Consider the following 25,675-nt stretch of genomic DNA (forward strand, 5'->3'; position numbering starts at 1 on the left):
GGAAAAAATGCTGAAAGAATTGACATGTTGCAGTTTTCAAAAAAGCAGCAGATTTCCAATTCAGTCAGGAAAAAAAAAAAGCGTGTCGATGAGATTTCTGAAATTTCATAGCTTTTGCTGGTACTGTAAAAAGCAGCTTTTAATTTGCATTAAAAACCGCAGCAAAAAAAAAAAAGCAACAAAAATGCAACGTGTGAACAATAGCCTAAGAGGTGAGATAAGGGATTTCTGGGGCTCATTAACAGATGGTGATGATACAATCCTGTGATCTGCCCGTCTATGTGCTCACATTTATCTTCACAAGTAAATGCACACAGCCAATATCATAAGGAAGGATACATCCCGGAGTAAGACAAGGCGCTCCTCATACTGCCACTGTAGTACAGGATGAATAGTAGAAGAACGACATCTGCAACACACAAGATCGTACAGGCAATGACACCGATGATAAAAAGGGAAATAAGTCATGTCCATGGGTCTCTCCACTGTGATGCGTTCCCTTGTGATTGCAAGACATTGTGTGATATAACCGCATGAACCAAAGAAAAGCCCTCCCACTACTATTGCAGGTACTATATTGCATACTCAAAAATCACATTGCATGCTTTTAAAGGGAACCCGTCATCAGATCTATGCTACCTAGACCTTGGGCGGCATGAATCAGACGTTGACTGTGTTATTGCAGCTGTATATCTTTTACTCCGCCTCGATCCCTTTGACTGACTGACCTCTCCCTATGTCTACATAGAGGAGGGCGGCTGGGCACCTGCCTTGGACTAGTCAGTGAGACACACAGTCCGCAATGCTAACGTAACGATACCCATCTGCAATCATACAGCCAGAGACTGATTCATCCTGCCCATGGTGCGGGCTACACAAATCTGGTGTCAGGTTCTCTTTAAGCATGACTGCGCCTCAGCTCCTATTCACTTCCATGGGAGTTGCACTACCCAAAAAAAATCCAAGACAAGCGTATAAAGCTGCAGTGTCCCGGCTCTCTACACCTTTTCAACTGGAGTGCCAGGTGTCACACCCCCATCGTTCTAATATTAAAGACCCATTTTAAAAATAGGCCATCAATATCAAAGTTATAGACAATCTGTGGAATAAAAAAAATAGAAAAATAATTGGCAGGAATAGTGCTAAAAAAAAATATATACAGCATAGACCAAAAGTTTGGACACACCTTCTCATTTAACGATTTTTCTGTATTTTTATGACTATGAAAATTGTACATTCACACTGAAGGCATCAAAACTATGAATTAACACATGTGGAATTATATACTTAACAAAAAAGTGTGAAACAACTGAAAATATGTCTTATATTCTAGGTTCTTCAAAGTAGCCACCTTTTGCTTTGAGGACTGCTTTGCACACTCTTGGCATTCTCTTGATGAGCTTCAAGAGGTAATCACCGGAAATGGTCTTCCAACAATCTTGAAGGAGTTCCCAGAGAAGCTTAGCACTTGTTGGCCCTTTTGCCTTCACTCTGCGGTCCAGCTCACCCCAAACCATCTCGATTGGGTTCAGGTCTGGTGACTGTGGAGGCCAGGTCATCTGGCGTAGCACCCCATCACTCTCCCTCTGGGTCAAATAGCCCTTGCACAGCCTGGAGGTGTGTTTGGGGTCATTGTCCTGTTGAAAAATAAATGATGGTCCAACTAAACACAAACCGGATGGAATAGCATGCCGCTGCAAGATGCTGTGGTAGCAATGCTGGTTCAGTATGCCTTCAATTTTGAATAAATCCCCAACAGTGTCACCAGCAAAGCACCCCCACACCATCACACCTCCTCCTCCATGATTCACGGTGGGAACCAGGCATGTAGAGTCCATCCGTTCACCTTTTCTGCGTCGCACAAAGACACCGTGGTTGGAACCAAAGAACTCAAATTTGGACTCATCAGACCAAAGCACAGATTTCCACTGGTCTAATGTCCATTCCTTGTGTTCTTTAGCCCAAACAAGTCTCTTCTGCTTGTTGCCTGTCCTTAGCAGTGGTTTCCTAGCAGCTATTTTACCATGAAGGCCTGCTGCACAAAGTCTCCTCTTAACAGTAGTTGAAGAGATGTGTCTGCTGCTAGAACTCTGCGTGGCATTGACCTGGTCTCTAATCTGAGCTGCTGTTAACCTGCGATTTCTGAGGCTGGTGACTCGGATAAACTTATCCTCAGAAGCAGAGGTAACTCTTGGTCTTCCTTTCCTGGGGCAGTCCTCATGTGAGCCAGTTTCTTTGTAGCGCTTGATGGTTTTTGCAACCGCACTTGGGGATACTTTCAAAGTGTTCCCAATTTTTTGCACTGACTGACCTTCATTTCTTAAAGTAATGATGGCCACTCGTTTTTCTTTACTTACTGTAGCTGCTTTTTTTCTTGCCATAATACAAATTCTAACAGTCTATTCAGTAGGACTATCAGCTGTGTATCCACCAGACTTCTGCACAACACAACTGATGGTCCCAACCCCATTTATAAGGCAAGAAATCCCACTTATTAAACCTGACAGGGCACACCTGTGAAGTGAAAACCATTTCCAGTGACTACCTCTTGAAGCTCATCAAGAGAATGCTAAGAGTGTGCAAAGCAGTCATCAAAGCAAAAGGTGGCTACTTTGAAGAACCTAGAATATAAGACATATTTTCAGTTGTTTCACACTTTTTTGTTAAGTATATAATTCCACATGTGTTAATTCATAGTTTTGATGCCTTCAGTGTGAATGTACAATTTTCATAGTCATGAAAATACAGACAAATCTTTAAATGAGAAGGTGTGTCCAAACTTTTGGTCTGTACTGTATATATAGATTGCCATCTAATTTCCAGCACTGCTGCACTGCCTTTCACTTGTTTTGCAGCAGTGCTGAAAATTAGATGGCAATCTATATATACAGCGAGTTTTTGTTTTTTAATCTTTTTCTTGCCTTTTATTTATTTTTTTCAACCTGTTAATTGATTTGCATAGCAAATTATTTGAGTTGAGCAAGAAAGATTTTTTGCTTTGCCCTAGTCAGACATCCAGGTTCTCTGAGGCAGCCAGACCAGGGGAGTCTTCACAGCTGGTACATGAGTCAAGATGTACCTTGAAGCCCGGTCACGGGTAGATAGACCAGGGGTCAAGATGTAGCGTGAAGCCCGGTCACGGGTAGACAGACCAGGGTTCAAGATGTAGCGTGAAGCACGGTCATGTGTAGACAGACCAGGGGTCAAGATGTAGCGTGAAGCCCAGTCACGGGTAGACAGACCAGGAGTCAAGATGTAGCGTAAAGCCCAGTCACGGGTAGACAGACCAGGGGTCAAAATGTAGCATGAAGCCCGGTCACGGGTAGACAGACCAGGGGTCAAGATGTAGCGTGAAGCCCGGTCACGGGTAGACAGACCAGGGGTCAAGATGTAGTGTGAAGCACGGTCATGGGTAGACAGACCAGGGGTCAAGATGTAGCGTGAAGCCCGGTCACGGGTAGACAGACCAGGAGTCAAGATGTAGCGTGAAGCCCAGTCACGGGTAGACAGACCAGGGGTCAAAATGTAGCATGAAACCCGGTCACGGGTAGACAGACCAGGGGTCAAGATGTAGCGTGAAGCCCGGTCACGGGTAGACAGACCAGGGTAGTCTCCACAGCTGTGGCCGTGTCCACAGCCCGGCATACTGAGTGCCCCGGGAGTTTATTAGGTCCCTAGGGGTCAAAATGTAGCGTGAAGCCCGGTCACAGGGCCTCACACAACCTCTAGTAGGTTCTCCGGGGCAGACAGACCAGGGCAGTCTCCACAGTTGTGGCCAGGTCCTCGGTCCGGCATACTGAGCGCCTCTTACGTTCATTAGGTCCCATGAGGTCAAGATGTCGCATAAGGCCTAGTCATGGGACCTCACACAACATCGAGTAAACACCTGAGGTGTCCAGATGCCGGGCAGAAGATGCCAGTCGTAGAAATGAAGACCGCCTGTCACAGAACGGGGAGCATGAATGTTTTGGCTCAACTCTGGAAAACCAAGTCCGTGGACCCCTCAGATGAGTTTATTTTTTCATAAAACTGATATATATACTGTATGAATGACGTTGTCATTAATAGTGATCCAAGGGGGATACAAGAGAAAATAACTGGTCTCTCAAAACCACCCTCCATCTATAGAACATGTACATGTCCACATCTAGTGGCATCAGAATCATTTTATCATTGTACACCCCGGACATAATGTCTCACAGGTTATTTGTGATCATCCCATAAGAAACAAACCCTAGAGGTAAGAAGTTGCCCCATAGTCAGCTTGTAATGGGGTTGTCTTCTGTGGCCCATGACTATCAGCGCGTGGGCCGCACAGAAGATCCTTTGGTGAGTCTGTCCATCTTTTATGGCCCATTTCCTAAGAGGAGCTGACCATAGTAGAACGGGTCATTCCCCATTATCGGCCAGTGAATCCAAGACGGTGATAAAAAAGCTCATTTGTCTGGTGATTGCATCGTTTGTGCTGGTATAAAAATGATCATTATCGGCAGCACATGGCGCCTCATAAGCTGGTGATGTGCTGCGGATAACACGATGCTGTATGGGGACAGAACGATCATATTCCTGATCACTATTCTCATTAGCCTGTGTAAATGAGCGCTAATCACTCATTAATAAACCAAAACTACCCCATGTAAATGCACCATTAGATACTCCAGAAAACTGACCGGTGGCCGGTTCCCCTCTTCATGTCAACTGTTCTCAAAAATGGCCACTTTAAGCCCCTTTCTCCCTACGAGACTTGTCTTATACAAGCCAACTGAATGGTTCTCATTATCAGTGGGGGTCCCAATGGTCAGACCCCCACCAACTAATGCTTTGTGACTTATCAGCAGATGATAAATATGATATAAAAACATATTTCAAGAGCATTTCCACTGAACGTTATACAGCTAGATGCCACAATTCATTATAGGGTTGTAATTTTTTTGCCTCCTCAGTTATAAGCCCTCATAACCTCCGAGGCCGATGATCGCAACGCTGGCCTTCAGCTAATTAGAGGGGTCTGTGGTTCTGAACGAGAGGGGGACACAAGTGATCAGCATGTTCTAATAAGGCAAATGTGCAGCAATAATGCAATACCTTTAAAGAGGATTCGTCACTTGCCATAAATATGTCATTAATTTACCTGGTGTAACTACCGCTGTTCTCCTGAATCCGGCGCCGTTTTCCTTTTGTTTCTGCTCCTCTCCATTCCTGAGATATGACCTTCTCTTCTTTTAGATTTTTTTCTCCAAGTGGGCGTGGTCCTCAACTCTCTTCCCCCCAAAGATCACACCCTCTTGGCTAACAAGAGTGGATTTATATAAAGGGAAGTGGATGTCATATCTCAGGAACGGAGAGGAGCAGGAACAAAAGAAAAACAACACCGGATTCAGGAGAACAGCAGCTTTTACACCAGGTATGAAATTAGATATTTATGGTAAGTCAGAGGTCCTCTTTAAAAAAAGAAAACACAAACTATAACGCTGAATAGAGTGAAAAGTGACAAGCGATTTGCTCTCGAGTGGTGTTCCTCTAACTTACAAAGGTAAACTGAGAAGATCTGCATCTTCTTCACACTTCCCTTACCTTGTGCTATGAGGATCGGATACTCGAGATAAGTCTCCATTGGGTAATCATAGTACATTTGGTACCTCAAGAATACAAGGAACCTAAAGAGAGACTCATATTAAACACATAAGACCATCATGCAACATATATTCTGTAGCATTATCTTTGGAAGTGTAAAGAGTTACTCCTATCTCAAGAAATGATGACCTATCATCACTTTATAAGCCCTGGGACTTGAGACCCCACCGATCCTGAGAATGATCCTGAGCCTGCTCCATACACCAGCCCCTAACATATGACATACATAGACGTCACATATCGGGAAGGGGTTAATGGCGCAGTTACATTTTACCTGCAAAGGGGGTTGTATTCTCCAGATTAATGGGGTCCCGAAGGTCCACCCCCACTCATAAAGTGATGGCATATCCTACCAAGTCGAGTGCTCGAATACATTTTTTATATATTGAGGGGGTGTAGAGGTTGCAGTTGCACCCAGGCACTGGTGCATTAGGGGCCACAACTCTGCACAGATTTTTACATTGAGACCCAAGAACATTTCTATGAAAAAGACCCTAAAGACACTAAAATGCTCGAGTGCTCGTTACTCGAATTGCTCGGACAGGCTCGACTCGAGTGACGAGTATAATGGAAGTCGATGGGAAACTAGATTATTTTTCTGGAAAACCCTAACAGGAGGGCTGGGGAGGGAGCAGGAAAATTCCTGAAATGGATGGAAACCACGCTTAATTTTAATGGGGAAGACGCAAGGATGCTTCTCACTCTGACTCTCAAGATGCAGCTGGGAACTAAATAAATAAATACTTGTTTTTAACGTTTTTTTTAAACCTATTAGATAATTTTAAAAAAATGACCCTGGGACCCCCCTAGTTTTGATAACTAGCCAAGGTAAAGCAGGCAGCTGGGGGATGATCAGGCAGGGAAGGTCCATGGATATTGGCACCTTCCCAGCCTAAAAATACCAGCCTGCAGCTGCCCCAGAAGTGGTGCATCACATTAGATGCACCAATTCTGGACCTTTGCCCGGATCTTCCTGATTGCCCTGGTGTGGTGGGAATCAGGGTAATATTTTTTGGAGTTGATGTCAGCTATGTAATGTCAGCTGGTATCAAGTCCAGGGATTAGTAATAGAGAGGTGTGTATCAGACATTACTAACTTTAAAAAATAAAAACACACATAAAATACTTTATTTGAATAAAGACTCCCCCACACTATCCCTCATTTACCAATTTATCAAAAATGTTCCCATGAAGCTCCTCCGATGTAATCCACTGTCCCCGATGTCTCCGGCATCTGAATAGTAGAGCACTGCTATTCACAGGCGCTGGGTAGTGAGGAGAACTCTCATCAGAGCCACTGGCTCTTGCCGAGCGCAGCACTGAGCTGCTATTCACAGACGCCAGAGACATCGGGGAATGTGGATTACATCAGAGGAGCTGTGTGGGAACATTTTTGATAATAAATGATGAATGAGTGATAGTGTGGGGGAGTCTTTATTCAAATAGAAAGAAATAATTTGTGTGTTTTTATTTTTTATTACTGGGTTAGTAATGGGGGTATCTGATAGTCACCATTACTAACCCATGGGCTTGATCTCAGCTGACATTAACCCCAAAAAATATTATCCTGATTTCAACCACACCAGGGCAGTCGGGAAGAGCCGAGGCTAAGCGCCAGAATTGGAGCATCTAATGCATGTGCCCTTTCTGGGGTGGCTGAGGGCTGGTATTTTTAGGCCAGGAAGGGGCCAATATCCATGGCCCTTCTAAGCCTGATAATATCAGCTCCCAGCTCTCTGCTTTACCTTGGCTGGTTATCAAATAAAGCATGCAATTTTATAATATTTAGGGAGAGGTGGGGGCGGACATCAATTTAAGCTCTCCCTCCTATAACAACTCTCCCAGAACTGCTTCCGGAGGACAGTGTGTCGAGCATCGCGTCACCGCTCTACTATAAACATGGCTATGGCATTATCGTGTATGGCAGGCAATCTCCACAAGTTTATTGGCAGCGTAACAGCCGTCAGACATGCGGGTTGGGGACTCGAGCATGGGGCTCAGGAACCTGTGATACTCGATCGGTATCGAGCACGCTCGCTCATTACTAGTAGCTGCGGCTTCATAATAACTGCTCATTATATAATGTGAGTATATTATGCAACACTGTATATATAAAATAATGCCCTAATATAAACTAGCAATCTGTTCTGAAAGGAAACTCCGGCCATCACATGCTGTTATATAGAATGAGAGAATCGTGATTACTTTTTTTTACCTCTGTATTAAACAGAAGAATTCGGTGCGCACCGTGTGTGACGTGTATAGTGCGCAGTTACCTGTCCGGACAGGAAACCAAATATACACACCCAGAAGCTACACAAGGCAGTCACGAAAAGATAATAACCCTGATATAGTCGCCTGCTCTGCCTCGGAGGGTGAACGCTGACAAGTGCAGCCTGCGCAGAGTTAATCGCAGGTTATGTACTCAGTACTAGGAGCACAAATGGCAGCGGCGCTGCTCCTGCATGCTGATGGAGATAGAAGGGGCCGGTTCTGGCAATCAATGAGGGGTCTCGGAGTCCGTATCCCCACCAATGTAAAAGCCATTACCTCTCTTTTGAATAGAACCAGACAAACCCTGTAATGGGACTAGATGGAGAGCCGACTGCTGAAAGAGTTAATTGGTGCAGAGAGTTAAACATGGAGAGTTTAGTCTTTTGAGTTTGGCTTTTTTTGTAACTTTATTGTTTTTGTAATCTGAAGACTAAGGTGCAACATTTTAATGGTTTGTGCAACTTAGCTCCAAAAAGTCCATTAATGTAAAGGAAGAAAAGACAAGAATAATGACCGGCCTCAATATGTGTAATAAAAGCAACGTACAGAGTTAGTGAGCGCAGAGCGGGAAGCGTAAAGCGTTCATGGGTGCAAGGCTGCAGGGGAAAACAAATAGTTAATGGGTGCTAAAACCATTAATGGGTCAGAATAGAGAGCATAATAGAGAGCCAAGTGGGCAGATTTGGTGGCAGAAATAGTTAAAAGCATCAGAGCACAAAACAAAGAGTCAACGGGAGCAGCTGCAGACACATCTTACCCTGTCACCTCCAGCAGCTCACTGACTGCCCCTTACCCTGTCACCTCCAGCAGCTCACTGACTGCCCCTCACCCTGTCACCTCCAGCTGCTCACTGACTGCCCCTCACACTGTCACCTCCAGCAGCTCACTGACTGCCCCTTACCCTGTCACCTCCAGCAGCTCACTGACTGCCCCTCACACTGTCACCTCCAGCAGCTCACTGACTGCCCCTTACCCTGTCACCTCCAGCAGCTCACTGACTGCCCCTCACACTGTCACCTCCAGCAGCTCACTGACTGCCCCTTACCCTGTCACATCCAGCAGCTCACTGACTGCACCTCACACTGTCACCTCCAGCAGCTCACTGACTGCCCCTCACCCTGTCACCTCCAGCAGCTCACTGACTGCCCCTCACCCTGTCACCTCCAGCAGCTCACTGACTGCCCCTCACCCTGTCACCTCCAGCAGCTCACTGACTGCCCCTCACCCTGTCACCTCCAGCAGCTCACTGACTGCCCCTCACCCTGTCACCTCCAGCAGCTCACTGACTGCCCCTTACCCTGTCACCTCCAGCAGCTCACTGACTGCCCCTCACCCTGTCACCTCCAGCAGCTCACTGACTGCCCCTCACCCTGTCACCTCCAGCAGCTCACTGACTGCCCCTCACCCTGTCACCTCCAGCAGCTCACTGACTGCTCCTCACACTGTCACCTCCAGCAGCTCACTGACTGCTCCTTACCCTGTCACCTCCAGCAGCTCACTGACTCCCCCTCACCCTGTCACCTCCAGCAGCTCACTGACTGCCCCTCACCCGGTCACCTCCAGCAGCTCACTGACTGCCCCTCACCCTGTCACCTCCAGCAGCTCACTGACTGCCCCTCACCCTGTCACCTCCAGCACCTCACTGACTGCCCCTCACCTTGTCACCTCCAGCAGCTCACTGACTGCCCCTCACCCGGTCACCTCCAGCAGCTCACTGACTGCCCCTCACACTGTCACCTCCAGCAGCTCACTGACTATTCCTTACCCTGTCACCTCCAGCAGCTCACTGACTGCTCCTTACCCTGTCACCTCCAGCAGCTCACTGACTGCTCCTTACCCTGTCACCTCCAGCAGCTCACTGACTGCTCCTTACCCGGTCACCTCCAGCAGCTCACTGACTGCTCCTCACCCTGTCACCTCCAGCAGCTCACTGACTGCCCCTCACCCTGTCACCTCCAGCAGCTCACTGACTGCCCCTCACACTGTCACCTCCAGCAGCTCACTGACTGTTCCTTACCCTGTCACCTCCAGCAGCTCAATGACTGCTCCTTACCCTGTCACCTCCAGCAGCTCACTGACTGCCCCTCACACTGTCACCTCCAGCAGCTCATTGACTGCTCCTCACCCGGTCACCTCCAGCAACTCACTGACTGCCCCTCACCCTGTCACCTCCAGCAGCTCACTGACTGCTCCTTACTCTGTCACCTCCAGCAGCTCACTGACTGCCCCTCACTCTGTCACCTCCAGCAGCTCACCGACTGCCCCTCACAGTCACCTCCAGCAGCTCACTGACTGCCCCTCACCCTGTCACCTCCAGCAGCTCACTGACTGCCCCTCACACAGTCACCTCCAGCAGCTGATTGACTGCTCCTCACCCGGTCACCTCCAGCAACTCACTGACTGCCCCTCACCCTGTCACCTCCAGCAGCTCACTGACTGCTCCTTACCCTGTCACCTCCAGCAGCTCACTGACTGCCCCTCACTCTGTCACCTCCAGCAGCTCACCGACTGCTCCTCACCCTGTCACCTCCAGCAGCTCACTGACTGCCCCTCACCCTGTCACCTACAGCAGCTCACTGACTGCCCCTCACAGTCACCTCCAGCAGCTCACTGACTGCCCCTCACCCTGTCACCTACAGCAGCTCACTGACTGCCCCTCACCCTGTCACCTCCAGCAGCTCACTGACTATTCCTTACCCTGTCACCTCCAGCAGCTCACTGACTGCTCCTTACCCTGTCACCTCCAGCAGCTCACTGACTGCTCCTCACCCTGTCACCCCCAGCAGCTCACTGACTGCCCCTCACCCTGTCACCTCCAGCAGCTCACTGACTGCCCCTCACCCTGTCACCTCCAGCAGCTCACTGACTGTTCCTTACCCTGTGACCTCCAGCAGCTCACTGACTGCTCCTTACCCTGTCACCTCCAGAAGCTCACTGACTGCCCCTCACACTGTCACCTCCAGCAGCTCACTGACTGCTCCTCACTCGGTCACCTCCAGCAGCTCACTGACTGCCCCTCACCCTGTCACCTCCAGCAGCTCACTGACTGCTCCTCACCCGGTCACCTCCAGCAGCTCACTGACTGCCCCTCACACTGTCACCTCCAGCAGCTCACTGACAGCCCCTCACACTGTCACCTCCAGCAGCTCACTGACTGCCCCTTACTCTGTCACCTCCAGCAGCTCACTGACTGCCCCTCACACTGTCACCTCCAGCAGCTCACTGACTGCCCCTCACACTGTCACCTCCAGCAGCTCACTGGCTGCCCCTTATCCTGTCACCTCCAGCAGCTCACTGACTGCTCCTCACCCTGTCACCTCCAGCAGCTCACTGACTGCTCCTCACCCTGTCACCTCCAGCAGCTCACTGACAGCTCCTTACCCTGTCACCTCCAGCAGCTCCGTGACTGCTCCTCACCCTGTCACCTCCAGCAGCTCACTGACTGGCCCTAACCATGTCACCTCCAGCAGCTCACTGACTGCCCCTCACCCTGTCACCTCCAGCAGCTCACTGACTGCCCCTCACCCTGTCACCTCCAGCAGCTCACTGACTGCTCCTCACACTGTCACCTCCAGCAGCTCACTGACTGCTCCTCACCCTGTCACCTCCAGCAGCTCACTGACTGCCCCTCACAGTCACCTCCAGCAGCTCACTGACTGCCCCTCACCCTGTCACCTCCAGCAACTCACTGACTGCCCCTCACCCTGTCACCTCCAGCAGCTCACTGACTATTCCTTACCCTGTCACCTCCAGCAGCTCACTGACTGCTTCTTACCCTGTCACCTCCAGCAGCTCACTGACTGCTCCTCACCCTGTCACCTCCAGCAGCTCGCTGACTGCCCCTCACCCTGTCACCTCCAGCAGCTCACTGACAGCCCCTCACCCTGTCACCTCCAGCAGCTCACTGACTGTTCCTTACCCTGTGACCTCCAGCAGCTCACTGACTGCTCCTTATCCTGTCACCTCCAGCAGCTCACTGACTGCCCATCACACTGTCACTTCCAGCAGCTCACTGACTGCTCCTCACTCGGTCACCTCCAGCAGCTCACTGACTGCCCCTCACCCTGTCACCTCCAGTAGCTCACAGACTGCTCCTCACCCGGTCACCTCCAGCAGCTCACTGACTGCCCCTCACACTGTCACCTCCAGCAGCTCACTGACTGCCCCTCACACTGTCACCTCCAGCAGCTCACTGACAGCCCCTCACACTGTCACCTCCAGCAGCTCACTGACTGCCCCTCACACTGTCACCTCCAGCAGCTCACTGACTGCCCCTTACTCTGTCACCCCCAGCAGCTCACTGACTGCTCCTCACCCTGTCACCTCCAGCAGCTCACTGACTGCCCCTTACCCTGTCACCTCCAGCAGCTCACTGACTGCTCCTCACCCTGTCACCTCCAGCAGCTCACTGACTGCTCCTCACCCTGTCACCTCCAGCAGCTCACTGACTGCTCCTTACCCTGTCACCTCCAGCAGCTCACTGACTGCTCCTCACCCTGTCACCTCCAGAAGCTCACTGACTGCCCCTCACACTGTCACCTCCAGCAGCTCACTGACTGCTCCTCACTCGGTCACCTCCAGCAGCTCACTGACTGCCGCTCACCCTGTCACCTCCAGCAGCTCACTGACTGCTCCACACCCGGTCACCTCCAGCAGCTCACTGACTGCCCCTCACACTGTCACCTCCAGCAGCTCACTGACTGCCCCTCACACTGTCACCTCCAGCAGCTCACTGACTGTCCCTTACTCTGTCACCTCCAGCAGCTCACTGACTGCCCCTCACACTGTCACCTCCAGCAGCTCACTGGCTGCCCCTTATCCTGTCACCTCCAGCAGCTCACTGACTGCTCCTCACCCTGTCACCTCCAGCAGCTCACTGACTGCTCCTCACCCTGTCACCTCCAGCAGCTCACTGACAGCTCCTTACCCTGTCACCTCCAGCAGCTCACTGACTGCTCCTCACCCTGTCACCTCCAGCAGCTCACTGACTGCCCCTAACCATGTCACCTCCAGCAGCTCACTGACTGCCCCTCACCCTGTCACCTCCAGCAGCTCACTGACTGCCCCTCACCCTGTCACCTCCAGCAGCTCACTGACTGCTCCTCACACTGTCACCTCCAGCAGCTCACTGACTGCTCCTCACCCTGTCACCTCCAGCAGCTCACTGACTGCCCCTCACAGTCACCTCCAGCAGCTCACTGACTGCCCCTCACCCTGTCACCTCCAGCAACTCACTAACTGCCCCTCACCCTGTCACCTCCAGCAGCTCACTGACTATTCCTTACCCTGTCACCTCCAGCAGCTCACTGACTGCTTCTTACCCTGTCACCTCCAGCAGCTCACTGACTGCTCCTCACCCTGTCACCTCCAGCAGCTCGCTGACTGCCCCTCACCCTGTCACCTCCAGCAGCTCACTGACAGCCCCTCACCCTGTCCCCTCCAGCAGCTCACTGACTGTTCCTTACCCTGTGACCTCCAGCAGCTCACTGACTGCTCCTTACCCTGTCACCTCCAGCAGCTCACTGACTGCCCCTCACACTGTCACCTCCAGCAGCTCACTGACTGCTCCTCACTCGGTCACCTCCAGCAGCTCACTGACTGCCCCTCACCCTGTCACCTCCAGTAGCTCACAGACTGCTCCTCACCCGGTCACCTCCAGCAGCTCACTGACTGCCCCTCACACTGTCACCTCCAGCAGCTCACTGACTGCCCCTCACACTGTCACCTCCAGCAGCTCACTGACAGCCCCTCACACTGTCACCTCCAGCAGCTCACTGACTGCCCCTCACACTGTCACCTCCAGCAGCTCACTGACTGCCCCTTACTCTGTCACCCCCAGCAGCTCACTGACTGCTCCTCACCCTGTCACCTCCAGCAGCTCACTGACTGCCCCTTACCCTGTCACCTCCAGCAGCTCACTGACTGCTCCTCACCCTGTCACCTCCAGCAGCTCACTGACTGCTCCTCACCCTGTCACCTCCAGCAGCTCACTGACTGCTCCTTACCCTGTCACCTCCAGCAGCTCACTGACTGCTCCTCATCCTGTCACCTCCAGCTGCTCACTGACTGCTCCTTACCCTGTCACCTCCAGCAGCTCACTGACTGCTCCTCACACTGTCACCTCCAGCAGCTCACTGACTGCTCCTCACCCTGTCACCCCCAGCAGCTCACTGACTGCTCCTCACCCTGTCACCTCCAGCAGCTCACTGACTGCCCCTTACCCTGTCACCTCCAGCAGCTCACTGACTGCTCCTCACCCTGTCACCTCCAGCAGCTCACTGACTGCCCCTTACCCTGTCACCTCCAGCAGCTCACTGACTGCTCCATACCCTGCCACCTCCAGCAGCTCACTGACTGCCCCTCACCCTGTCACCTCCAGCAGCTCACTGACTGCTCCTTACCCTGCCACCTCCAGCAGCTCACTGACTGCCCCTTACCCTGTCACCTCCAGCAGCTCACTGACTGCTCCTTACCCTGCCACCTCCAGCAGCTCACTGACTGCTCCTTACCCTGTCACCTCCAGCAGCTCACTGACTGCTCCTTACCCTGTCACCTCCAGCAGCTCACTGACTGCTCCTTACCCTGTCACCTCCAGCAGCTCACTGACTGCTCCTTACCCTGTCACCTCCAGCAGCTCACTGACTGCTCCTCACCCTGTCACCTCCAGAAGCTCACTGACTGCCCCTCACACTGTCACCTCCAGCAGCTCACTGACTGCTCCTCACTCGGTCACCTCCAGCAGCTCACTGACTGCCCCTCACCCTGTCACCTCCAGCAGCTCACTGACTGCTCCTCACCCGGTCACCTCCAGCAGCTCACTGACTGCCCCTCACACTGTCACCTCCAGCAGCTCACTGACTGCCCCTCACACTGTCACCTCCAGCAGCTCACTGACTGCCCCTCACCCTGTCACCTCCAGCAGCTCACTGACTATTCCTTACCCTGTCACCTCCAGCAGCTCACTGACTGCTTCTTACCCTGTCACCTCCAGCAGCTCACTGACTGCTCCTCACCCTGTCACCTCCAGCAGCTCGCTGACTGCCCCTCACCCTGTCACCTCCAGCAGCTCACTGACAGCCCCTCACCCTGTCCCCTCCAGCAGCTCACTGACTGTTCCTTACCCTGTGACCTCCAGCAGCTCACTGACTGCTCCTTACCCTGTCACCTCCAGCAGCTCACTGACTGCCCCTCACACTGTCACCTCCAGCAGCTCACTGACTGCTCCTCACTCGGTCACCTCCAGCAGCTCACTGACTGCCCCTCACCCTGTCACCTCCAGTAGCTCACAGACTGCTCCTCACCCGGTCACCTCCAGCAGCTCACTGACTGCCCCTCACACTGTCACCTCCAGCAGCTCACTGACTGCCCCTCACACTGTCACCTCCAGCAGCTCACTGACAGCCCCTCACACTGTCACCTCCAGCAGCTCACTGACTGCCCCTCACACTGTCACCTCCAGCAGCTCACTGACTGCCCCTTACTCTGTCACCCCCAGCAGCTCACTGACTGCTCCTCACCCTGTCACCTCCAGCAGCTCACTGACTGCCCCTTACCCTGTCACCTCCAGCAGCTCACTGACTGCTCCTCACCCTGTCACCTCCAGCAGCTCACTGACTGCTCCTCACCCTGTCACCCCCAGCAGCTCACTGACTGCTCCTTACCCTGTCACCTCCAGCAGCTCACTGACTGCTCCTCACCCTGTCACCTCCAGCTGCTCACTGACTGCTCCTCACCCTGTCACCTCCAGCAGCTCACTGACTGCTCCTTACCCTGTCACCTCCAGCAGCTCACTGACTGCTCCTCACCCTGTCACCCCCAGCAGCTCACTGACTGCTCCTCACCCTGTCACCTCCAGCAGCTCACTGACTGCCCCTTACCCTGTCACCTCCAGCAGCTCACTGACTGCTCCTCACCCTGTCACCTCCAGCAGCTCACTGACTGCCCCTTACCCTGTCACCTCCAGCAGCTCACTGACTGCTCCTTACCCTGCCACCTCCAGCAGCTCACTGACTGCCCCTCACCCTGTCACCTCCAGCAGCTCACTGACTGCTCCTTACCCTGCCACCTCCAGCAGCTCACTGACTGCCCCTTACCCTGTCACCTCCAGCAGCTCACTGACTGCTCCTTACCCTGCCACCTCCAGCAGCTCACTGACTGCTCCTTACCCTGTCACCTCCAGCAGCTCACTGACTGCTCCTTACCCTGTCACCTCCAGCAGCTCACTGACTGCTCCTTACCCTGTCACCTCCAGCAGCTCACTGACTGCTCCTTACCCTGTCACCTCCAGCAGCTCACTGACTGCTCCTTACCCTGTCACCTCCAGCAGCTCACTGACTGCCCCTTACCCTGTCACCTCCAGCAGCTCACTGACTGCTCCTTACCCTGTCACCTCCAGCAGCTCACTGACTGCTCCTTACCCTGCCACCTCCAGCAGCTCACTGACTGCTCCTCACCCTGTCACCTCCAGCAGCTCACTGACTGCTCCTTACCCTGTCACCTCCAGCAGCTCACTGACAGCTCCTTACCCTGTCACCTCCAGCAGCTCACTGACTGCTCCTCACCCTGTCACCTCCAGCAGCTCACTGACTGCTCCTTACCCTGTCACCTCCAGCAGCTCACTGACTGCTCCTTACCCTGTCACCTCCAGCAGCTCACTGACTGCTCCTTACCCTGTCACCTCCAGCAGCTCACTGACTGCCCCTTACCCTGTCACCTCCAGCAGCTCACTGACTGCCCCTCACCCTGTCACCTCCAGCAGCTCACTGACTGCCCCTCACCCTGTCACCTCCAGCAGCTCACTGACTGCTCCTTACCCTGTCACCTCCAGCAGCTCACTGACTGCCCCTCACCCTGTCACCTCCAGCAGCTCACTGACTGCTCCTCACCCTGTCACCTCCAGCAGCTCACTGACTGCCCCTTACCCTGTCACCTCCAGCAGCTCACTGACTGCTCCTTACCCTGCCACCTCCAGCAGCTCACTGACTGCCCCTCACCCTGTCACCTCCAGCAGCTCACTGACTGCTCCTTACCCTGCCACCTCCAGCAGCTCACTGACTGCCCCTTACCCTGTCACCTCCAGCAGCTCACTGACTGCTCCTTACCCTGCCACCTCCAGCAGCTCACTGACTGCTCCTTACCCTGTCACCTCCAGCAGCTCACTGACTGCTCCTTACCCTGTCACCTCCAGCAGCTCGCTGACTGCCCCTCACCCTGTCACCTCCAGCAGCTCACTGACTGCCCCTCACCCTGTCACCTCCAGCAGCTCACTGACTGCTCCTTACCCTGTCACCTCCAGCAGCTCACTGACTGCCCCTCACCCTGTCACCTCCAGCAGCTCACTGACTGCTCCTCACCCTGTCACCTCCAGCAGCTCACTGACTGCCCCTTACCCTGTCACCTCCAGCAGCTCACTGACTGCTCCTTACCCTGCCACCTCCAGCAGCTCACTGACTGCCCCTCACCCTGTCACCTCCAGCAGCTCACTGACTGCTCCTTACCCTGCCACCTCCAGCAGCTCACTGACTGCCCCTTACCCTGTCACCTCCAGCAGCTCACTGACTGCTCCTTACCCTGCCACCTCCAGCAGCTCACTGACTGCTCCTTACCCTGTCACCTCCAGCAGCTCACTGACTGCTCCTTACCCTGTCACCTCCAGCAGCTCACTGACTGCTCCTTACCCTGTCACCTCCAGCAGCTCACTGACTGCTCCTTACCCTGTCACCTCCAGCAGCTCACTGACTGCTCCTTACCCTGTCACCTCCAGCAGCTCACTGACTGCCCCTTACCCTGTCACCTCCAGTAGCTCACTGACTGCTCCTTACCCTGTCACCTCCAGCAGCTCACTGACTGCTCCTTACCCTGCCACCTCCAGCAGCTCACTGACTGCTCCTCACCCTGTCACCTCCAGCAGCTCACTGACTGCTCCTTACCCTGTCACCTCCAGCAGCTCACTGACAGCTCCTTACCCTGTCACCTCCAGCAGCTCACTGACTGCTCCTCACCCTGTCACCTCCAGCAGCTCACTGACTGCTCCTTACCCTGTCACCTCCAGCAGCTCACTGACTGCTCCTTACCCTGTCACCTCCAGCAGCTCACTGACTGCTCCTTACCCTGTCACCTCCAGCAGCTCACTGACTGCCCCTTACCCTGTCACCTCCAGCAGCTCACTGACTGCTCCTTACCCTGCCACCTCCAGCAGCTCACTGACTGCTCCTCACCCTGTCACCTCCAGCAGCTCACTGACTGCTCCTTACCCTGCCACCTCCAGCAGCTCACTGACTGCTCCTTACCCTGTCACCTCCAGCAGCTCACTGACTGCTCCTTACCCTGTCACCTCCAGCAGCTCGCTGACTGCCCCTCACCCTGTCACCTCCAGCAGCTCACTGACTGCTCCTTACCCTGTCACCTCCAGCAGCTCACTGACTGCTCCTTACCCTGTCACCTCCAGCAGCTCACTGACTGCTCCTTACCCTGCCACCTCCAGCAGCTCACTGACTGCTCCTTACCCTGTCACCTCCAGCAGCAGACTGCTCAGGCTCAGCCCCTCTGCAGACTTGGCTGCCATGACTGCCAGGATCTGGGGGAACTTCAGCACCATGCAGACCACCAGGGTGCTCCAGTTGGCGAAGATCAGCAGCTCGGGGCTCTGCTCCATCTTGTCCTCAGCTCACTGGAGAAGAAGATCTCATTTCCTCTTCCTCAATGTCACAGATGGGAGGGAGATGCGGCTCCTCCCTGCAGCCATAACACTGAGGAGGAGGAGGAGAACCTGTACCTGTGCAGCTGGGCTGGGGAGGAGGAGAGGGGTATCAGTCTCTGCTGCTGCTATTACTCCCTCAGGGTAATATATCACTGGGGACCCCCAATGCCTCAGTGTAGGGGGCATCACACTATGAACCATCCTAAAATGTAGCATTTTTCTGGGATGTGCCATCATTATATGGGGTAATAGGGCTGTGACCTTAGTCCTTAAAGGGATTTTCCATATTCAGAGTAGTTTTGTCCTACAGCTGTAATTTTATGTATATATGTAAGAAAAAAAAAAAAATCTGTTCTTTACCCCCCCTCCCCGGGTCTATGCAGAGTTTCCCAGTGTTTGTTGTTTGTCTGCAGCACTAACATCATGTTGACAGCACTGCAGTTAATCACTCAGCTCAGCAGCTCCTACTGTCTACAATAACATAAACTGGTGCAGCACTGGACCCGGGGAGGGTGAGTAAAGGAAAGTTTGTTTTTTACAGTAAAGTGCACCTGTAGTCCAAAGCTTTCTAAAACCAGAAAACCCCTTTAATAATGTGTATATATTTGACATGAGTGTTGGTAAACTAACCCCAGCAGCGGCGGAGACTGACTGCTGGGCCTGGGGAGGGTGAGAAAAGCACATTTTTTTTTTGTTCATTAAACAAACTACAGCCAGAGAACAGACTTTTTCCAAAACCTGAATACGTCGTTAAGTCACTAACCCCTTCAGGGCCACCTATGTTTTTCTGACTGTATTTCTAGAATTCTGTTTCATTATCTGCCCCAATGTCATCTGTTGGGGGCTGGGGGGGATTTGCAGGCTCCAATACACATAAGACTGTCGTAGAGCCAGCTGATATTGGTGGGTTCAACCAATGTTAGTCTAATGTGTATGGGGGCCTTAATATACTGCCCCCTGCCTGTTATCAGCTGTAATCCACCTCTAGCGGGAGACAGATTACAGCAAGTGGGGCTGGCTCCTTGTCTCTCTGCTCTTCTATTGAACTATGTACAAGTACAACAAAGAGGCCGGGTTTCAGTTCGAGGCATGCAAGCCTTTGCAGCAGCAAAGCATGCTGGGAAATTATTTGAATGAAAGTTCCAGCACCTATAATGCTGTCAGAATGCTGATGACAAGGAGCACATTGCAAGTTACAGAGAATTGGGATAGTTACTAGATATATTAGACTGACATGTGCTGTAAAGCATTTTGACTGGGTGATGACGACAGCATGACCATGTAGATATGATGTAAAGGAAATCCATCAGCAGGTTTTTGCTAATTAATATGAGAGCAACATCATATAGTGGCAGAGAGCCTGATTCCAGGGATGTAACACTTGCTCAGCAGTTTGCTGTAGTTTCAATACAATCAGTGTTTTGTCAGCAGGAGATTATCAGTAGAGGCTATGTGTCAAGTTCCAGGCAGTCCAGCTAATCAGTCTGACAACTTTCTGCCTATGCACAGTGTACACAGGGGGTTATACAGAGCTTAGCATTCTGAGCTCTGTTACATCTACAGCTGAGAAAACATGGATTCTATCAAAACTGCACTAAGCAGCCCAGTAAGTAACACATCGCTGGAATCAGGGTCTCTGCCCCTACATCATGCTGCTCTCAGATCACATAGCAAAAACCTACTGACAGATTCCCTTTAATTGCTGTTTTATGAGAGATGGATTTGGGAAGGGGTGTGTGACTTTTTTTCAGATTTCTCTCCTTGCCTCTAAATGTAGATTCTAATGCACTAGAATATTTGATAATTGCTATTAAATTCATTAAACTCCGCTGTAATTACTAGATGACATTTATTAAATGATATCATTGTATCAGGACAAGTATTTCACTAAGACATGTCGCTCTACACATTTTCCACTTGTGAAGGTGTCGGCATCGGATTTTCTTCTTTGAAATAAATACATTTGTGGCATTGTTCTGTTCTACCACTGAATATTCTGAAAAAAAATGTCTTTTCTGTCACTGCTGCTCCGGTGGTGTAATGCAGGGTTCCCCAACTCCAGTCCTCAAGGCCCACCAACAGGTCATGTTTTCAGGATTTCCTTAGTATTGCACAGGTGATGGAGTTATTGCCTGTGCAGGTGATGCAATTATCACCTGTGTAATACTAAGGAAATCCTAAAAACATGACCTGTTGGTGGGCCTTGAGGACTGGAGTTGGGGAACCCTGGTGTAATGGAGACTAGCAGGGCTGAAGATCGGCTCCTAGTTTCTTCTTCTGATTACCACTGGTGAGAAGGAAATCCATATATACCAATGTTTTCCCCAGATCTGTGTCTATCCTGCTCCCAATATTTTGGTTGGTTGTATTCGGTACTTGATCGGAGAATATAGGTACATTGTCAGGTAACGTCTCTACTTCTTTCTTATTGCCCTGAAACAGATGAGACATTAGTGAATCCATTGATAATTATGTACTGGTTAACACAAGTAGTGAATTTCATTAGTTTCATAATACAAGTTTTATACTATTCATTTTCTTACAGGTTTTAGGCCAGATTTGCTGTTGAGGATGCTCCCCACCATTCGGAACAGGCCCTACCCTGCAGATAACGAGTTGTCTGATCTTTTGATGAAAGTCTGCAGTCATTATAGGTGACTGCAGACTTCTGAATGCTGACCATGAGCACAGCATGCTGTCAGGATTTTTCAGTGTTGCCAGAGAGCGATTTGCATAGATGCGGTCACATGCCGACTAGACAAGTGAATTGAGCAAGGCCGAGCACGTCTAGTCTGAATGTGGCCGAAAGTATGCAATGTGTATTCTTGTGGTCACGTAGCCGCCTGCTCTCTGCCTCCACACCGGAGAATCCTGACAACGTCTGGTGCGCACGCTGTCAGGATTCAGAAGTCTGCAGTCACATAGAGACTTCAGACTTTTATCAACAACTCGCATCAAAGTAGGACGTGTTTTTGTTCTTCTTTGGCAGACAATTGGTCCGCAAAATAAAAAAAAGGCAAATTCATTGTAATGGGGATGTGATCTATCTGTAAAAATAACGGATAGCACACGGACCAAAAATACTGATGTATGAAACTGGCCTAAGGGCTGGTGCAGACCACCGTAGACTATCTCATCCTAGAGAATGGTGGTACCTCTGCTCCACTTATACGGAATCATGTTGTCCCAGCGATCATTTTTATTTTATTATTATTATTAAAAATATTTTGTAAAAAAATAAAAAAAATTACTTTGTGTTGCCGTTTTCTGAGAGCCGTAACTTTTTTACTTTTTTACTTTTCAGCTGATAGAGCTGTGTGAGCGCTATTTTTTTTTTACGTGGCTAGGTGTATATTTTCTTGTGATACAACTTTGTGATACATACATACAGTCATGGCCAAAAGTGTTGGCACCCTTGAAACTGTTCTAGAAAATGAAGAATTTCTCCCAGAAAATGATTGCAATTACACGTTTTGTTATACACATGATTATTTCCTTTTGTGTGTATTGGAAGAACACAAAAAAAAAAAAAACAGAAAAAGAGCAAATTGGACATAATTTCACATAAAATCCCAGGGGATTGATTTAAACTGTAATATAATAATAAAAAGAAAAAAAAAACAATTATTAATGAATTTTATTTTTTCAGCCCCCCTAGGGAAGTTGAACTTGCGATTGTTTAATCGTATACACTGCAGTGTTACAGTTTTGCAGTGTATAGTGAGATTGGCGATCTCCTATGTAACCTAACAATTTAAATGCCAATGTCAGAAATTAACAGCTGTATCTAAATGGTCAAACTCGAGGATTTCTTACCAATGAATCATATTCCTTAAGGAAACTCCAGTTTTCATGCCTGTGAGAAACAAAAAGAACATTCCGATTTGTAATTACAGCTTTTTAATTTGCACTGTCCAGAAAAAGATTCCCTAATTTCCTCCAAAAAAATCTTACTCTATGAGCATCGAGGTGGTTTTCCCATTTAAATTATTAGGAAGCTTCAAATGTTATTAAAAGTGTTTTGAGGCTAATATTTTATGATATATATATATATATTTTTGCACACATTGTTTTTTTTAATTAATGAAAGATTAATAAACAGTCTCAATAGTGTGATATAAAAGTTTTTTAAAATCAAATTGTGAATTCTAAAGTTCCGCCGTCTCGTTATCATAAATTCTTCACTTTTGTCTCTTTTGGGTATAAGAGTAATCCAGCTCACAACCATTATCCTATAAACAAGTGAGGAAACCCATAATTTTGTATTTTTATAAAATTTGTTATAAATCTCACAAATGAATACAATTTGAAAAAAGGTGCATGACTAAAACCTGCTAAAAACACAACAACAATAACAACAACAAAGGACTCACCACAATTTTTCACCCCGTCTTTCTGCTTCTACGAACTCTCTCCAGACATGGTCCTTCCGGACGGCGTCCCCCCAGGTTTGCTGCTTTTCCTTTTCCCTATCAGACGGTATTTGTCGCGTCCCAGGATGCGTCTTACTTAAAGAGACAGAGGACACGGATGTAATTTTGGTTGCAGTTCTGTCTGGCATCCTGTACCCAGCGGAGGTGGCTCTCCTGATGGATATCTGCCTGCTGCCCATCTTGAATGCAAAATTCAGATCTTGAGGAAAGGTCTTGAACAATTTCTTAATGACCGTCGGACTGTGAGGCAGCAAGTTGTGAGGTGGAGATGAGAAGTTTTTGTTGTGTTGCTGAGGATGAAGTATAAACCACTGAGAGGTGCACACATTTGCCGGTCTGTTGACTGTAGCCATGGGTAACCGGATCTACTGCAGGGATCATGAATAGTAGAACAAAGGAAGTAAGCAGCCAAGACGAGCGGCTGTGACTTCACAGGAATCCCCTATGAACAAACACGACATCAAACCAAGTTGACATGTATTGTGCTTCTATACAAACACAGGATGTTTACAATTTAGATTTATTCTTTTTTTTTGTTTTTGAGTAAACTCGGACACGAGCAGTAAACTATAGAATTAAAAATCCCTCCTTATCTTGAAAAAATAAATGATTTTTAATAAAAAGTAAATTTAGAAATTAGCATAGCATGTGCCTCTCTGTGTCAACAGATCTTTTCTAAAAGGAAGTTTCCTAAATCTTCCATTCAAAAGTTCTAATATAAGCGGAAACCCCCCCCCCTGCCTCCAAAGAAGGGATGACAGCTATCGGCGAAACTTCCTCCTCCTTGAACTTCTGGAGAGTAACAGCAGAGGAAGGAGAGGACGGATGAACTAGATTTTTCCAACTGATTGAAAGACCGTAAAGGGCAACAGGATGCCATTGATTGGCCGGAGAATAGAAGATATTGACTTTCTTGTTCTGACAGGTTCCATCACGTCTGGATGTGATCTGATGGAATATATCTAAACTCAAGCTGGCTATACACATTTGATGATTGTCGCCCGAGTGATGCTTTCGGTGATCATTTGGTTGACAGCCATCTCGACCAGCTCTCCCATACACAGGAGCACTCACTCAGTGTCACGCAAGGTGTAGGGATGACTAAGTGCAACATGAAGGGAAGGGGGAAAAGGTGGCCCAGACTCTGGGGTAAGGGGGTAGTGTAGATCTCCTAGGCTGACCTTATATCACCCTGTCTCCCCTAATGTCCCTATATTGGTTCCACACAAATCTCCGCACAGGAACCTCGCCCTGTCTTTCCCTGGCGTTTTGCCCTGGCTAGGGAAGGAACGGGATGAACACTAGTCGATCCCCACTGACAACTAAAGCCAACAAGGGCTAACAAACAAGCGAAGATAGCTTAGCTTTTAGTCAACTTCAGAGAGATGAACATACGTCTTCTTAGCTCCAGAAAGGAAGAAGTACTGCTCTTGCTCAAGCCTTCACAATGGGTCATGTGAATATAACCGGCACAACCCTCTATCAACAGCCAGTATTTAAGCACCCAGCTTGGGTGTTAATTAGCCGGAGGGAGGTAGCCGCTGGGTCCTAGCATGAGACAGCTAAGAAGGTGTCTGTAATGCCAAACAAAGAGATCTTATGCAATCAACTGCAGGGCAACTGTCTGTCACATCTGACTTACCCATGACACTCGGCTTGTGTTCGCTATGAGAAAGCCATTGGTGACTTATCTGCAGGAGAACAAAGCGATAGGCAGTCCAAAATTGAGCATGCCCTATCGACATCTTCCTTGATCATCACTCAGCTGGCGCCCCCATACACATTAGAGCAGGGGTCCTCAAACTTTTTAAACAGGGCCAGTTCACGGTCCCTCAGACCATTGGAGGGCCGGAATATAGTTTTTTTTTAAAAAAACTATGAACAAATTCCTATGCACGCTGCACATATCTTATTTTGACGCAAAAAAAACAATACAGGAACAAATACAATATTTAAAATGAAGAACAAGTAAAGTTAGATAAACCGGTATTTCAATAGGCAGGTAAATGTCCCCAATAGGCAGCATAGGTCCCCAATAGGCAGGTAAATATCCCCAATAGGCAGCATAGGTCCTCAATAGGCAGGTAAATATCCCCAATAGGCAGGTAAATATCCCCAATAGGCAGCATAGGTCCCCAATAGGCAGGTAAATGTCCCCAATAGGCAGGTAAATATCCCCAATAGGCAGCATAGGTCCCCAATAGGCAGGTAAATGTCCCCAATAGGCAGGTAAATATCCCCAATAGGCAGCATAGGTCCCCAATAGGCAGGTAAATGTCCCCAATAGGCAGGTACATATCCCCAATAGGCAGCATAGGTCCCCAATAGGCAGGTAAATGTCCCCAATAGGCAGCATAGGTCCCCAATAGGCAGGTAAATGTCCCCAATAAGCAGGTAAATGTCCCCAACAGGCAGCATAGGTCCTCAATGGGGAGGTAAATGTCCCCAATAGGCAGGTAAATATCCCCAATAGGCAGCATAGGTCCCCAATAGGCAGGTAAATGTCCCCAATAGGCAGGTAAATGTCCCCAATAGGCAGCATAGGTCCCCAATAGGTAGGTAAATGTCCCCAATAGGCAGCATAGGTCCCCAATAGGCAGGTAAATGTCCCCAATAGGCAGGTAAATGTCCCCAA

The 25,675-nt window shown here is 50.0% G+C and overlaps 2 protein-coding genes across 3 annotated transcripts in view; both read right to left on the reverse strand.

Annotated features, from left to right (window-relative positions):
• Positions 1–18,623, reverse strand: part of SLC66A3 (solute carrier family 66 member 3) — a 31,317-nt gene extending 12,694 nt beyond the window's left edge. For both annotated transcript variants that reach the window (XM_073674155.1, XM_073674154.1), the window contains exons 1-3: positions 18,414–18,623; positions 5,575–5,657; positions 340–409 (exon numbers count right to left, since the gene is read on the reverse strand). In XM_073674155.1, coding sequence (XP_073530256.1) covers positions 340–409; positions 5,575–5,657; positions 18,414–18,562 — 302 coding nt within the window. In that variant the 5' untranslated portion in view covers positions 18,563–18,623. The remainder of the gene's footprint in view (positions 1–339; positions 410–5,574; positions 5,658–18,413) is intronic.
• A 1,867-nt stretch (positions 18,624–20,490) lies between these two features.
• On the reverse strand, positions 20,491–23,431 carry CIMIP5 (ciliary microtubule inner protein 5). Its single transcript, XM_073672968.1, has 3 exons — positions 22,981–23,431; positions 22,424–22,463; positions 20,491–21,040 (listed from the first exon to the last, which is right to left on the reverse strand). The coding sequence occupies exons 1-3, from the start codon at positions 23,391–23,393 to the stop codon at positions 20,849–20,851; spliced, it is 645 nt and encodes a 214-aa protein (XP_073529069.1). The 5' UTR covers positions 23,394–23,431; the 3' UTR covers positions 20,491–20,848.
• Between the last annotated feature and the right edge of the window lie 2,244 nt (positions 23,432–25,675).

Source organism: Phyllobates terribilis, unplaced genomic scaffold (genome assembly GCF_046119375.1).
Source record: "Phyllobates terribilis strain yellow unplaced genomic scaffold, ASM4611937v1 Scaffold_3__8_contigs__length_932513732, whole genome shotgun sequence".
NCBI classification, from domain to species: Eukaryota; Metazoa; Chordata; class Amphibia; order Anura; family Dendrobatidae; genus Phyllobates; species Phyllobates terribilis.